The sequence below is a fragment of the Ceratotherium simum genome, chromosome 17 (assembly GCF_057802395.1).
Source record: "Ceratotherium simum simum isolate JZ-2026a chromosome 17, ASM5780239v1, whole genome shotgun sequence".
Taxonomy (NCBI): domain Eukaryota; kingdom Metazoa; phylum Chordata; class Mammalia; order Perissodactyla; family Rhinocerotidae; genus Ceratotherium; species Ceratotherium simum.
In genome coordinates this window covers 22,755,001-22,767,613 of record NC_141916.1, presented here as the reverse complement: position 1 = coordinate 22,767,613, position 12,613 = coordinate 22,755,001, and the positions used below count along the sequence as shown (strand labels likewise).

The following is a 12,613-nucleotide window of genomic DNA, read 5'->3' as shown; positions in this document are numbered from 1 at the left end:
CTAGGCATAACATGAGGTATAACATGAGATACATATGACCAAGGTAATTTTGCCGTTCTTAAGTGTCTGGAGATCCAGTGAGAGGTATATGTAATTCTTACTGTACAGCGTACGAAGTACTAAAATGAAGATATGCACAAGACGCTGTGAGAGCCCACCTCAGTCAGTCTAGGAGACCAGGGAAGGCTTTCTGGTTGAAAGTGCATCCACACTGGGACCCAAGGAATGAGGAGTGAAGAGCAAGGGGTCTCCTAAGCCATGATCACGAGTTTGGATTTTATCCTAAAGGCAATGAAAAGTCATTTTTCTGCCAAATATCTTTATCTATAATTTTCACTGTATTTAATTTGTAGCTTATAAGAATATATTGGACTATATTTGGTTTTGCTCCAGTTTGGAGGAAGAGATATTTAGTATATCAGTTGCAATCAATCAGAAATCTTTGTCACATACATAGAATCTAATAACTGTTTATATCTATATGTAAATATCTGTAGACATCTATATATAGATATAGATATAAACTGGTTTACAATTTAAAGATTGCTTTTACGTTATTTAGTATTCAGAATTAGTTTACTTATGTAAAAAAAGTGCCAGATATATCCCCACTTTACAGATGTGAAACCTGAAGCACAGAGGGGCAAACTGAAATATTCAAAGTCACGCAGGTAGTTACAGTGTCAGAAAGAGATAAGGTTCCTCACATGCGAGTCAGTGCTCTTTCCACTGTTGCCTCGTCAGAATACAACAGAAATTGATGCAGTTTTTCTGCTTGGCCAAGGAAATCTAGAGTAGTTTGAATCTGATTTTATATAAAATTTGTCTCTGCAGTTCCTCCATTCTATATCTTTCATAAAGGACAGCAGAACTATACTGAAAGGATTGATTGAAATTATTCATAATGGTGAAAAATAAGATTAGATAACAAAATAACAGTTTGAAATGTAGTATTTAGCATGATTTCATATTATTATCATATTAAGTTATCTTTTCCTGGGTGACCTATACCTGTACCAAAACATTCTTACGTAATATTATTTTTCTTTTAGGTACCCTTTAGCGAAAATAATTTGCAACTCAAATTGTAGACTATTTAGTTCTTCACATTGCATTCAAAAATGGGAACTCCGCAACTTTGATACTGTTTATTTATTTTGATTGCATGTTTACCAACACAGTAACTTTAAAGATGGACTACACGGGAACATCTGTTGTTTGCTTTAAAATTGATAGATTGGAAAATAAAATACTTGAAACTGCACCTTAATACTCAGAGCCTTTGCCAAGGCTGACACAAAGAATAAACATTAATGCTAGACCATGGAAACTTTTATTCATCCTGTATCCAAAGTTTCAAAGTAAACACCTTAGGGGTTGGCAAGTTGGTCATCATTGTCAGTCTGTCTGCAGCATCCTGTTAACAGTCTCTTTCTTTCTCTGATCGTTTTAGGCAGCCAGCTGTAGGGGGCACAAGCTCAACTCCGAGAGCACAGAAGGCCATTGTGAATCATCCCAGTGCTGCCCTTATGGCCCTTAGGAGAGGATCAAGAAACCTTGTCTTTCGAGATTTTACAGTAAGCAAGCCTTGAAAGCCTTATCTGTAAAGTTGTGAGCACTGTATGATTTAGATCTTTATTCTTTTTCTTTTCTTTTCCATTCTTTTTAAGGATGAAAAAGAGGGACCAATAACTAAACACATCCGACTAACAGCTGCCTTAATATTAAAAAATATTGGTAAATATTCAGAATGTGGTCGCAGGTGAGTAATCTGTTTTCCATAGCCAAAGTGAATTTAGATTATTTACTTTTACATAGAAATTAATAGGATTAGATATCTGTATTTTATTCAGTGTTTTTCTTATCAGTTTTGTGAATATGTCCAAAAGCTTATCCCAAGGTCAAGGCATCATGATCTCTTAAAAGCTGAAAGAGTAGAGAGAAGCTGAAACAACCAAAACGTTTTCTAACTTGTTTTATTAGGTTAATTTTCTTGCTAGCCATAGATTTTAGAGCAAAAAGTAGATCTACTAAAGAGAAAACTTAGGAGTTTATTGAGGGGAAAGATGAATTGGTCATTTGAATCGTGTGGAATTAGAATGGAATTCAGTTTGATAATTGGCATTTTAATGAAACCATCAAACTCATAGATATTACTAAGATTCACTGTAACACTCTGAAGTTTTAAAAGTTACTTTCTTTTTTTTTTTTTTAATTTTATTTATTTTTTCCCCCAAAGCCCCAGTAGATAGTTGTATATCACAGCTGCACCTCCTTCTAGTTGCTGCATGTGGGACGTGGCCCCAGCATGGCCGGAGAAGCGGTGCGTCGGTGCGCACCCGGGATCCGAACCCGGGCCCCCAGCAGCGGAGCGCGCGCACTTAACCGCTAAGCCATTGGGCTGGCCCTAAAAGTTACTTTCTAATGGCCTTAAGCAAGCAAGAGAAAACTCAGAATTTTGTAGATCTATAGAAACTAGAAACGATAACTAATCCTTGAGAGAGCAGATATGGAATGTCCTGTTGATGCCTTTTGGACCTTGTCTCCCTTGAGGCTTGAAGCTAATTTTCTAGTGTTCCTCCTACATCTTCAACTGACCCATCTCAGGCTCCTTCGTTGAGAAGTTATCGTCTGAGGCATCTTTCCTTCCAGATAGTGGCTTTCTCTCTGAGTCTCTCCCCTCACATACTGTTAATCCCATCTCCTAAATATGTCTTGAATCTACCTTAGTTCTCCTCCCCACATTTCACCTTGTGTTACCTAACACAATTTTATGATAATTCTTGCAATAACCTTCCAGTTGGATTTTCCAAGCATAGAAACAGTGGTATCAATTACAAAAGAAAAAAAAGCAGTGAATTTGACTATATCAAATTTTAAAACTTCTGCAAATTAAAGATGAATAAAACTTAAAACTAAAATTAAAAAAAGTATTTGCAGTGACAAAAGTTACTATATTTAGTGTATCAAGTTTTCTCAGAGATGAATAAAAAAATTCTTAACACAAAAAAATAATCAAAGTTTTTCAGAAAAAAAGAAATGTGAAGGTTTAGTAACCATATGAGAAGACCAGCGTCTCCCTGCTTCATTCATAACGTGGTTGCTTCCTCCCTTTCTCACTGTATTTCTCTCCCCACCCCTCTTTTTGGTTCATAGCCTACCTTTCAATTTCAGCCGGACTAAACCACATGTGGATTCCTAATCGTGCTAGGCTCTCTCAAGTTGCACTTTTGTTTTGTACCTTTGTGCCAATTCTCGTACTGTTCTCCATGCCTGGAATGCCTTCTCCCTGTGTTGTTGGCCTACTGACTGTCTGAAACCCTTGAGGATTCAGCTCAGACATTAGCTTCTGTGTGCCTCCTTTCCTATGCTGTGTTCCCCTTCCCCACCGACTTGGTTCTGCTCTCTTTTTATAATGTCTATCATACAACATTTAATCTTATTGTTTTGTAAATAGCTTTTATATGGCTTTTTTCCTCTACTGACCTGTGTGCAGACTTTCTCTGATTAATCTTTGTTACCTGAACACCTAGCACAGTGCACAAATACATCATAGATAATCTCCACTTCCTATTCATCCTTCAAGATTCAGCCCTGGGGTTACCTCTTCCTCTCCTGACATCTTCCTCACTACCCTACCCCTGACCTAGGTTGCAGGAGATACTCTTTTCCACCCTACACATTGCATCTCACCTTAGATGGTGAGATCTTTGAAGGCAGGGATTGAATATTTTTCATTTTAGTGTCTTCAGTGCCTAGCACGGTGTTGGGAATGTAATAGTGATTCAGTAAGTATTTGATTGACAGAAAGACGGAAGGAAAGAAGTCTCACAAATTCATTTTTTCCTAGAATCTTGATCTGGAATTTGTGAAGACGATTGGAATTCTAAAAGTAATTTTATAACTTTTTCCTCACATTCAAATTGCACATTCTTAGGCTTACAGAAAAGCCACTTTGGCTAGGTCTGATCTATTTTAATGAGCCACGAGTTTTCATTTTACTGTTTTTGTTTTGTTGTTGATTTTGTTATTTTATTTAACTCTAAACCTTCCAAATGTCTTCTGGCATCTTCAGTTCCTATGATCTTAGAATAATAAGAAGCGAAAGAATTAAAACAGTCCATTAAATTCTTCCCATTCACCCTCCCAGTTGAGGTTGAAATCCCCATATAGACCCTCTATTGACTATCTCCAGTGGTGGAGAGTTTCACTTGAGCAAGAATACTGACAGAGAATCTAGTAAAACCCCCGCATATGTGAAGAAGAGAGTGTAGGAAATCAGATAGCTGCAAAAGATAATTCTCTGTTGATATTTCTCATCTCTGGTGGAATAAGTTACAGGGTGTGATTTTTTAGACTAAAGCAAGTTCTGTTTACAATAAGAAAATTGCAGGTCAATAGGAAGATATATAGAAATTTACCTTCATTCTTAACAGTACAGTATACTGAGCAATATGAAATGTCAGCCTTTTTTAAATTTGAAATTAAGAATCTGATTGTTTGAATAATATAAAATGTTTAAATGCAGTGTATCTCCATTCTGATTAAACTTGAGCTGTGGAGAATTGCAATATATTTCTTCTCCTTTTGATGTATATATCTTTTATGAGTGTAATAAATGGGTCTTATTTAAAAATCAAATGGTATTTTTCTATACGCTAATAATGAACACTCCAAAAAAGAAATTAAGTAAACAGTTCCACTTAAAATAAATCGAAAGAATAAAATACTTAGGAATCATATTAACCAAGGAGGTGGAAGACTTGTACACTGAAACTTATAAAACATTGCTGAAGGAAATTAAAGAAGACATAAAAAAATGGAAAGACATCCTTTGTTCATGAATTGGAAGACTTAATGTAGTTAAAATGTCAGTACTACCCAAAGCAATCTACAGATTCATTGCAACCCCTATTGAAATCGCAGTGACATTTTCTGCAGAAACAGAAAGATCCATTCTAAAATTCATAAGGAATCTCAAGGGACCCTGAATAGGTCCCTATCTTGAAAGGGAAAACTATCTTGAAAAAGAAGAACAAAGTTGGAGCACTCACTCTTCCTGATTTCAAAATTTACTACAAAGCTACAGTAAGCAAAACAGTGTGGTACTGGCATAAAGACAGACATATCAACCAATGGAACAGAATAGAGCCCAGACATAAGTTCTCCCATATATATAGTCAAATGATTTTCACTAAGGGTGCCAATTGTCTATTCAATGAGGAAAAGACAATCTTTTCAACAAATAGAGTTGGGAAAATTGGATATTCACATGCAAAAGAATGAAGTTGAACCCTTACCTAACACTGTGTACAAAAATTAACTCAAAATGGATCAAAGACCAAAAAGTAAGAAGAAAACATAAGGGAAAAGCTTTATGGCATTGGATTCGGCAGTGATTTCTTGGATATGACACCAGAGGTACAGGCAACAAAAGAAAAAATAAACAAATTGAACTACATCAGAATTAGAAACTTGTGCATCAAAGGATACTATCAACAGAATAAAAAGGCAACCAACAGAATGGGAGAAAATCATTGCAAATCACGTATCTGATAAAGAGGTTACTATCCAGAACATATAAAGAACTCCTGAAAGTAACTTCAAAAAACAAACAAACCAAATCAAAAATGGGCAAAGGACTGGAATAGACAAAAAAGATAAACAAATGGCCAGTAAGCACATGAGAAAAGATGCCCAATATTACTAATCATTAGGGAAATGCAAATCAAAGCCAAAATGAGATACCATTTCATACTCATGAGGATGGCTGTTATTTAAAAAAACAAAAAACAGAAAACTAAGTGTTGACATGGATGTGGAGTAATTGGAAGCTGTGTTGCATTGCTGATGGAAATATAAAATGGTGCAGCCACTGTGGAAAATGGTATGGCAGTTCCTCCAAAAGTTAGACATAGGATTACCATTTGATCCAGCAATTCTGCTTCTGGGGTATATACACAAAAGGATTGAAAGCAGGAAGTTGACAGATACTTGTGCACCATTGTTCATAGCAGCCTTATTCACAGTAGTCAAAAAGTGAAAGCAACCCAAGTGTCCATCAATAGATGAATGGATAGCTAAAATATAGTGTATATGTACACAATGGAATATAATTCAGCCTTAAAAAAGAATGAAATTCTGATACATGCTGTAACATGGATGAATCTTGAGGATATTATGCTAAGTGAAATAAGCCAGACACAAAAGGTCAAATGTTGTATGATTCCACTTATATGATGTATCTAGAAGAATCAAATACATGGAGACAGAAAGTAGAGCAGTGTTTACCAAGAGCTTGGGGGAGGGAGAGAATGGAGAGTTATTGTTTAATGGGACACAGTTTGGTTATTGGATGATGAAAAAGTTCTGGAGATGGATAGTGGTGATGGTTGCACAACTGTGTGAATGTAGTTAATGCCACTGAGCTGTATGCTTAAAAATGGTTAAAAGAGGGCTGGCCCCGTGGCTTAGCACCGACGCACCGCTTCTCCGGCCATGCTGAGGCCGCGTCCCACATACAGCAACTAGAAGGATGTGCAGCTATGACACACAACTATCTACTGGGGCTTTGGGGGGAAAATAAATAAATAAATCTTTAAAAAAAAAAAATGGTTAAAAGAGTAAATTTTGTATTATGTATATTTTACCACAATTTAAAACTAAAAAGAGCAACAACAAAAGAGGGATTTGGGGAAAGATGGGGAGTGATTGCTAATGGGTATTTGTTTTTTGGGGGGATGATGAAAATATTCTGAAATTGATTGTGGTGATGGGTGCACAATTCTATGAATATACTAAAAACCACTGAATTGTACCCTTTAAATGGGTGAATCATATGGTATAGGAATTAAATCTCAACGAAGCTGTTATAAAAAAGAAATTTTAAAAAATTAAATGTACTAAAAAATTTATAACAAAATGTAGTAGTTCCCTACTTCACCTCTTGACGCCCCTCCAAGGGGGAGCTTTCAACAGTTTGAGCTAATTTTTTGATATTTGCCTCCATATTTCTAAATAATAAGCTTATGTTACTATTTCTTGATTTACCCGTTTTACACATTACCTGTTGACTCTCTTTCTAAAGAATTGAATACTCTTAAAACTTCTCTTCCTGGGGCCGGTCTGGTGGCATTGTAGCTAAGTTCGTGAGCTCTGCTTTGGTGGCCCAGGGTTTGGAGGTTCACATCCCAGGTGCGGACCTACGCACCGCTTATCAAGCCATGCTGTGGCAGGCGTCCCACATATAAAGTAGAAGAAGATGGGCACGGATGTTAGCTCAGGGCCAGTCTTCCTAGGAGAAAAAAAAGAACTTCCTCCCTCTTTTCCTTTCCTCATAATATTGTTACATCCCAATTTTTTATTAAATCTTAAATCAGATATTGTTGTCAGATTGACGGTGAGCCCAGTGCCACTATTATTACATTTTTCTTTCTCTCTGTTTTTTAGGGGTTAATGATTGCCTTGTTTTTTGTTTAGCTTTTTATGGGCCTAATGCTGATTTTTTTCCATATATTTCCATCAGTATCTTTCAAGCCTATATATAAGCTATTCAAATGCTCAAACACAGTTGTTAAACCTCTATCAGTTTTACGTTTCCCCTTGGAAACTGCCCTTTGCGGTCTAGACAGCTTGCTTTCTAGGCCTAGTTCTTGGGAACACAGCCATTCTTGGGAATTCCTTGTGTGTTGAATCACACCTACTTCCTTTACTTGATTTACTCCCTCATTATGCTAAAGCACATCCTCCAATAATTTTAAGACCCTACATGTCTGAAAATGTCTTTAGTCTACCCTTACTCTTGATAGTTTGGCTAGATAGAGAATTCTAGATTGAAAAAGCATTTTCCTTTAAAAATCTGAGAGCAATTGCTCTCATGTCTTCTAGCATGCAGCTGTGCTGCTGAGAAGTCCGGAGACATTCTGGTTCCCATTCCTTTGCATATGATCTGTTTTTCCCCCTATGGAAGCTCTTAGGATCTTTTTTTTTACCTTCTGATATTCTGAAGTTTCATGATGGTATGTCTTGGTGTGAGTTTTGTTGTTGTTGTCATTGAAGTGGGCATTTCATTTCAGTGGTTCCTTTCAGTCAAGAGATTCACGTCCTTCAGTAATGGGAAATTTTCTTGAATGTTTCCTTTCATAATACCCTGCTATCCATTGTCTCCAGTCCCCATTTTTTGAACTTCTATTTTTTGGATGCTAAACCCTTGTAGATTGATTCTCTAATTTTCTTTTCTCTCTTAGCTTTCATTTTATTTGTTTAATCTATTTTCTGGGAATTTCCTTGACTTTATCATCAGATCTATTGAATTTTTACTTCAGCTTTCCTGCTTTAATTTCTAAGAGCTCTTTCTGAGTCGCCAGTTGTTGCTGTTTTATCACATCCTGTTCATGTGTTGAATGCTGTGCCTGAGTACTCTCTCTGAGGGTATTGATGCTGGTATTTTAGAAGTTTCTTCTGCTCCTGGTGTAGCTACTGATTGCTCGAAATTCCTCGAATATCTGAGGATTTTGGGCTTCATTTTATATTTTAAAAATAAAATGCCAGGGCCGGCCCGGTGGCACAAGCGGTTAAGTGCGTGTGCTCTGCTGCGGCGGCCCGGGGTTCGCTGGTTCGGATCCCAGGCACGCACCGACGCACTGCTTGGCAAGCCATGCTATGGCGGCGTCCCATATAAAGTGGAGGAAGATGGGCACGGATGTTAGCCCAGGGCCAGTCTTCCTCAGCAAAAAAAAAAAGGAGGATTGACAGATGTTAGCACAGGGCTGATCTTCCTCACACACAAAAAAATAAATAAATAAAGATAAATAAATAAAAAAAATGCCTGCAAGCTAGTTGGAAGCTCTGGGTGCATGATCTCCACTTGTCACTGGAGATTGCCATTTTAGGGTGACCCGTGATGAACCAATTTGTGTATTAGGAGCCCCTCAAATGTCAATCTCTGTAGAGAGATTGGTTCTCCAGGGAAGAATCTCTGATTTTCTTGCCTTTGGAGGAGAGTCAATGTGAGGTCCAGCGTTCTGGAAACAGAACGGGGGAGGTGGACCAGGAGGCTCTCAGTGTGTTAAGTATGTTCACTGTCACCCGATCCTGTTTTTTGTCCCATTGACCCTCACTCCCTAACCTTCACTGTGTCTGTGTCTCTGTAAATCCTGCCTTTCAGATTGAGGTTCTGGTTCTCCAGAAAATAAATTTCTGTTACTCATTTTGGTACTAGTTGGGGAGGGAAAGGAGATAAACTTGTGTTCAAACCGCAGTGTTTTCCTAGAAGCTAATTTGTGTCTTAAATTGTTTTTGCTAATGCTACTTAGTACAAATTATTTTTCTTTATAAAGTGCATTAAAGTGACACAATGTTTATCCTTTGTTAAACATATCAAAAAAATAAAGGAACTTTTGAAATTTGAAGTTGAAAGAATATCATTTTATGCAACAAAACAGAAATATTTTGTTTTTTATCTAGTGAGTGCTTATTTAATTTTTTAAAATCCCCCAATATAAAAGATATTACTTTAAATCAAAAATGAAATTGTTACTTTAAAATCATCCTGGTGATTTAAATTTAGTCTTTTTAGTTTTATCCAGGAAACTTAAAAATAAAAGAAAGAATACTTTTTAACATGTGACTGTTTATCAGTTTGGAAAATATTGTATGGTTTTATTTGTTCAGTTTTTGAAACTAAAGGCTTTTTTCTTTGTCAAAACGTTCATTGGTTATAAGGGGGAATAATTTGATTTCACTTTGTAAGTTATTTTTAAATCAAGTTGTCAAGTTTTTTATGACTATTATTTTCTTTTCCAAAAAAAAAAAAAATTAGAAATTTCATAGCTCATTTTAAAATTTGTTAAATAGGGCCGGCTCCGTGGCTTGGCGGTTAAGTGTGCGCACTCTGATGCTGGCGGCCCGGGTTCGGATCCCGGGCATGCCCCAAGGCACCACTTCTCCGTCCAACCTGAGGCCGAGTCCCACGTACAGCAACTAGAAGGATGTGAACCTATGACATACAACTACCTACTGGGGCTTTGGGGGGAAAAAAATGAATAAATAAAATCTTTAAAATTTGTTAAATAAACTTTTGGTAAACCATGCCTTAAAGAAAAGTATAAAAAACAGAAGTGTCAAGCTCATTGAGTTATCACAAAGTGAACCACCCCATCACCAACCATCCAAGTTAAGAAATAGAGCGAGACCAGTGCCACAGCCCATCCCCTTCTGTGGACCGCCAACCTGATCTGTAACAGCATAGATTAATACTGCCTGATTTTGAATTTTATATAAGTAGAATCATACAGTGTTTCTTCTCTTGTGCTTTTTTTTTCCTGCTCAGCCTTGTTTGTGAGATTCATTAGTGTTGTTGCATGTAGCAGTACTGTTCTATTATTGCAGTATGGAATTCTGTTGTATAGACTCAGATTGATTGTTTCCATTCTACTTTTGATGGGCATATGGGTTGTTTCCAATTTGGGGCTTTTAAGAATAATGCTGCTATGGACATTCTATACGTGTTTTTTTGGCCATTTATGTACAATATTTCTATTGAGCTTTTACAAAGGATTGGTGATTCATATGATATTACAACTTGAGTACAGGGGGCCAAACAATTCCAAAGAGGTCTTGTCAATTTACACTCCTTCCAGCAATGTATGAGAGAGTCTCAGTTGCTCCACAGACTTGCCAACATTTGGAAGTGTGATTTCAATATTTAATTTTAGCCATTCTTTTGGGTGTGTGGAGTATCTACTTACGGAAACTACATAAAAGCAAATATCCAGATAGCCAGAAAACATATGAACAGATGCCCAACTCCTTAGTCATCAACCTCAAATTTTTTTTTAATAGTTATTATACTTCTTTGCTTTGTTTTGCTATGGTAAAAATGACTACAGTCCCTGCATGTTAAATTTTGGCTTTGAATTTCTCTGCCTTTTCCCATAGACTGCTTCCTTGCAGTGTGTTCATTCAAAATGTAGAAGTCTTCATCTCCTTCCTTTTCTCCTTTAGTTCTTTTTACCCAGGATGGTTTTAATGGAAGGCACTGAAGTTCTTGGGTAATCTCATGCTGGTTGGGTTTTTTTCCATAACATTTAATGTGAAAATTTTCACACATAAGACAAACTTGAATTAATTTTGCAGTGAACACTCATATACCACCCACCTTGCTTTTACCATTGATATTGTACTATACTTTCTCCATCACATATCTATCCATCCTTGCACTTCTGGCTTATTTCCCACTTTTCTTCTCAACTCTCGGTATCACTCTTTTCTTTGCTGGACCATGCACACTTTTCTAATCTCTTCTTTATATACACAGCTGCATCAATATTGTAATTTGGGGTATAGAAAATTTCTTTTTAAGTTTATAAATTTTTAAAAAACAGCTTCTTTTATGGGATAATGTGGCATTCAGGTGATCGTTAACCTAAATGTTGCCTGGTTTCACTTAATGAAGAGAAAGAAATTTTCATCATACCTAGAATATAATTTTTATTTTCAAGCCATCTTTTAAAAGCAACCATTTTGTTCCTCTCCAGCTGTTTGCTGACATGATCTGAATTTTTATTTAATTCTCTTTTATTATGGCAAGGATACTTAACATGAGATCTACCCTCTTAACAAATTTTTAAGTGTACGATACATTATTGTTGACTATAGGTACAATGTCATACAGCAGATCTTTAGAGCTTATTCATCTTGCTTAACTGAAACTTTATGCCTGTTGATTAGTAATTCCTCATTTTCACCTCCCCCCAGCCCTTGGCAAGCACCATTTCACTCTTTGATTCTATGAATTAGTCTATTTTAGAGACATGATCTGAATTTTCTAGAAGCATGAATGAAGATGAATACGAGATTATGCTGGCAGTCTCCTGTATTTAGGAAGGTTCCATGGAGAAAAGTCAAATGGTCAGATGATGTTGCCTGATTCTGCCACTAGAAAGAATGGGCAGAAAGTCATTTGGCTAGAAAGTCATTTCAGTTTGGGATGCCTCAAGTTGGCCTCAGTTTACTCTTCTGTAAATTGAACAGGTTAACCTAGTTGTTTCCCAGGTTCCTCCTTCTCTTCCTGCAATGCTATATTAACATTTCCTGGGTGTGGAACTATCTATTATTTCTTTAAAAACTTTATTTTGGGGGCCAGCCCGGTGGTGTAGTGGTTAAGGTTTGCACGCTCCGCTTCGGCAGCCCACGGTTTGCGGGTTCGGATCCTGGGCGCGGACCTACACACTGCTCATCAAGCCATGCTGTGGCGGCATCCCACATACAAAGTAGAAGAAGATTGGCACAAATGTTAGCTCAGGGCCAATCTTCCTCACCAAAAAACTTTAGTTTTTAAACTTGCAGAATCCTTAAGGAATCATCACTGTGACTTTGGATACTGACGAACTTCTGTATGTTTTTTTCCAGATTGTTAAAGAGACATGAAAACAACTTATCAGTGCTAGCCATTAGTAACATGGAAGCTTCCTCCACCCTTGCCAAATGCCTTTATGAACTTAATTTTACAGTTCAGAGTAAAGAACAAGAAAAAGACTCAGAAATGCTGCAGTGAAAAATAATTCCACTTCTATAGTGGGGACTCGAAAGTCAGATACATTTCACATACTGT

At 36.9% G+C, this 12,613-nt stretch overlaps 1 protein-coding gene across 2 annotated transcripts in view; it reads left to right on the top strand.

The window, feature by feature from the left end:
* ARID2 (AT-rich interaction domain 2) overlaps nucleotides 1-12,613 on the top strand; it is a 159,359-nt gene that overhangs the window by 145,349 nt on the left and 1,397 nt on the right. For both annotated transcript variants that reach the window (XM_087442525.1, XM_004428922.2), the window contains 3 exons: nucleotides 1,454-1,577; nucleotides 1,671-1,762; nucleotides 12,412-12,613. The exon at nucleotides 12,412-12,613 is cut by the window's right edge and continues 1,397 nt beyond it. In XM_087442525.1, the coding sequence (XP_087298651.1) occupies nucleotides 1,454-1,577; nucleotides 1,671-1,762; nucleotides 12,412-12,556 (361 nt within the window). In that variant the 3' untranslated portion in view covers nucleotides 12,557-12,613. The remainder of the gene's footprint in view (nucleotides 1-1,453; nucleotides 1,578-1,670; nucleotides 1,763-12,411) is intronic.